The 3,450-nt window shown below is 38.6% G+C and overlaps 1 protein-coding gene across 3 annotated transcripts in view; it reads left to right on the top strand.

Moving 5' to 3' along the window:
* The first annotated feature begins 1,014 nt into the window (after window positions 1–1,014).
* Window positions 1,015–3,450, top strand: part of LOC107730334 (E3 ubiquitin-protein ligase KCMF1) — a 34,056-nt gene continuing 31,620 nt past the window's right edge. For 2 of the 3 annotated variants that reach the window (XR_001638671.1, XM_016541143.1), the window contains exon 1: window positions 1,016–1,252. Coding sequence is in view for 2 of the 3 variants with exons in the window: in XM_016541143.1 (XP_016396629.1) it covers window positions 1,237–1,252 (16 nt within the window). In the remaining variant the exon portion in view is untranslated. Of the gene's footprint in view, window positions 1,253–3,450 lie in introns of all 3 variants that reach the window. The other variant, XM_016541142.1, reaches the window with a different exon arrangement.

Genomic DNA, 3,450 nt, shown 5'->3' with positions numbered 1-3,450 from the left:
ATATTATTTTTAATTATATGTAGCTGGTTGATATAATACTCTATACCCAGCGTTTTTAACCAGTATTTTTGGAAATGGTAGGTAAAAACTGTTCTAGTTTAAAACAAAAAATTATTTTCCATATTCATGTATACATTTTAGCATATCACACACACACACACACACACACACAAAATCAATTATGTCATTTAGGAACACATAGGCCTACTTGGAAGACTTACCCCTTGTGTATTTTGTATAGTTTTTATTGATTTATTAATTATGAGGATTATTTTTCTATATTGTAGTTTCAATCTACAGTGGCCCCAAACGTTTAAGAACAAGTTTAACCCACACTTACTAAAATTATGAGTCACTGCAATAAAATATCAAATCATCTGTAAACAAAACATGTTAGACTTTTTCTCAGAACTATCTTTACGTCTGACATTTTTGCAATGACTTTTAATCAGCTGTTTTTTTTAAACTGTCAGCACCTCTCAAATTCACACAGGTGTGTAAATGCTTATGAAATTTAAAACCTAACAAACTTTTTTGAGAAACATAATGTGCTTGTGCTGAAATCACTTGGTTTCATATTTTATTAGTGCAGTTAAATTCACACATTCATGAATTAATAAGTCCGAATATTAGAATTATTTCTGAAGGACCGTGTGACACTAAAGACTGCAGTAATGATGCTAAAAAATAACATTTTAAAATATATTCAAATAGAAAGCAGTTATTTTAAATAGTAAAAATATTTCACAATATCACTGCTTTTGCTGTATTTTGGATCAAATAAATGCAGGCTTGGTGAGCAGAAGATAATTTTTACTGTTCAAAAACTTTTGTCTGGTAGTGTACGTTTGGGTCCAGTGTATTTCTACGTTTTGAATAATAAAAAATATCCTTCAGCTACCGTAGATGGCGATGTCAACACTAAAAGAACCCATATTCGTCCATCCGAGAGCTACACGAGTTTACCGCCCTTCAAACACCACAGAAGAAGAAGTAGATGAGTTCTGCGCCCCCTGCCGGCAGACCGCGTCCGCACCCGGTGCATCTCACACACACACACAGTCGCTTGATGACAGACGGGGAGGGGGAAGCGGAGAGAAGTAAGCCCCGGATCAATCTTCAAGAGAGAAAATAGGAAAGAAAGACCGCGTCCCACTTTTATTTCGTTTTTAGCGGCACCTTTCTGACTCATAGACGTTAGGGAGCCCGAGGAGGGGCTGTGTCACTGTCTGTAGGATGTCCCGACATGAAGGTAGGTGTGAAAAAACCGCCGATCGCTGCGTCGTTGCCTTGAATTGTAGGCCAGTGCTGACCCGCGGGGTTGCCATGTTTTCAATTCAAATGCACTGGGAAAAAGTCATCATGGCGGCCGCCGTGAATTTTGCAACCCTTTATGTACTTACACCCGCATCGGTGGCGCACAGGGCGTTTTCTGGGAGCCGCTTGGTGTGATATTGCACTGGGCCTGTGTGCTAGGCCAGGCCTGCTGCGGCTCACTCGGCCGCGGGGCTGAGTGTGAGAGTGTTCCCGCAGGTAGCCCGTGGAGAGGTCAGGGCTTCGGCTGGGCCTTATTTAAGACACTTATTTTTAAAGCTTTCTGCTTTAAGTTACCCTGCCCTCCTAGAATGACGACCGAAGGCCTGAACTCAGCCGGCTTAGCGGTTATAGAGCTCAGTCTGACCGCTCTGGAGCTCATGTCAGTATGCCTGCCTGTGTGTGTGAGCCGTCTTGAGTCATGTCATGTTTCAGGCCAGCACAAGTGAATGACTTGCACGTCTGAATTTAGCATTAGCCAGTGTCAGTGAAGCCGTAGCCGTGATTGCTTACGAATCGTAACTCAATTATTTCTGGAAACTCGTTTGTATTTTTAGCTCCCTTTGTGAAGACATTCAGTATTTAGTCAAACCAGTATGTTTGGATACAAGGAAGCGATTCAGCATTCAAGTTTTGGCTTGATCATGTGGCTTCAGACACATTTGTCCTGTTAAAAGTCACTTTGGGTGCACTTAAGTGCACTTAAAAGTCGGCAGAAACTCAGATAGGACTGTAATTTTAAAACTAATACCTAAGAAATTAATAACGTACCACTGACATTGTGTTGAAATGTCGGTTTGGGTCTGTCATAGATTATGTCATTAAGTCATTACCGCTGTATTACCATAATCTTTTGTACATAGTACCATGGTAATACTTCGTTTTTGGACATTCTACAGTGGAATTTTGGAGTTTTACCATGGTACTTCCACAGTACATTTTGTAATGCGTCGTTTTGAGTGTCTTGTAATGCCTGGAGCGTTTCTCCCTTTCATTTTACCTTTATTAAAAGTCCCGTGTTTATATGGTACAGTGATATATTAGATGGTAATAATACCATATTAATGATATTCATATACATATAGTGTTAATGGTACTGCAAATAATACTTTAGTTCATGTTCAAAAAACGTAGTGTGCCTTACATATCTAAATCATAGTACATTGTTATTAATTTTATTATTTTATATTTGTCTGAATCTAACTGAAATATTAGTAACTCAAAGCAAGTTCAGACATCTGTTAAGTGCTTGCTTTTTATGTCTGTCTCAAATCTTAGTGAGCTGCCTACCTAGGCAGCATGTCTGTGCATCATATGTGCCTGTGATTCGCAAATGTGCTGTCTGGGTTTGCAGCTCACTAGTTTTCAAGACGGCGACTGTCACCTGCCTGTGAATGAAGACTGCTTACATATGCGTCTAGTTTCTCTGCAAACAGCACATGGTGCTTGAGAGTAGCTTTCAATCAGAGGATCCTAGTGCTATGTGACACCTCAGATAATTGTTGTCATAATATCTGGATTGGTGATAGTTTCGCAGCTGTTCAGCTCTTTGATTCAAGCTCAATGGCAGAAACACTCTGACGTATGAATAGAGGATCTGGATTCTGTAATTAATGCTTAACATTTGATCATAGATTGAAGGTATTTTATATAGTAGATATTTAAGATATGACTAGACAAGTCTAGTGGTCGACCGATAATTGTTTTTTTGACAGCCGATGCCGATATCTTGGAAAGCAGGGTGGCCGATATAAAGCCGATATAATTTTATTTATTTTAATTAATATTTAAGAAATTTGAAATCATTGTTAAAAAACAAATGTGTAAAATAAACATACTTATACTTTAGATGACAATGTATTTTTCACAAATAAATAAATATTTAATAAAAAGTCAACATTGTAACCAACAGGGCACTAAGTAATCTGGGAAGTTTGTGTGCATTGGGAATCATATTTGTTCAAATAAAGCCAAGGTAACAGTCATTTTACATACGGCACACAGTGAAAATGACGTGAATATGACAGTGGGCAAATGGATAAAGCGCAGCATAATTTGAAATCACGAGTTTAAATTTTGTCGATCGCACATCTCCAGTGAGGCTGAACTCTCCTCCTGTCCGCATTCAATTCGCAC

The sequence above is a fragment of the Sinocyclocheilus rhinocerous genome, unplaced genomic scaffold, assembly GCF_001515625.1.
Source record: "Sinocyclocheilus rhinocerous isolate Xijiao unplaced genomic scaffold, SAMN03320098_v1.1 scaffold127, whole genome shotgun sequence".
NCBI classification, from domain to species: domain Eukaryota; kingdom Metazoa; phylum Chordata; class Actinopteri; order Cypriniformes; family Cyprinidae; genus Sinocyclocheilus; species Sinocyclocheilus rhinocerous.
This window is presented reverse-complemented; position numbering and strand designations above follow the sequence as displayed.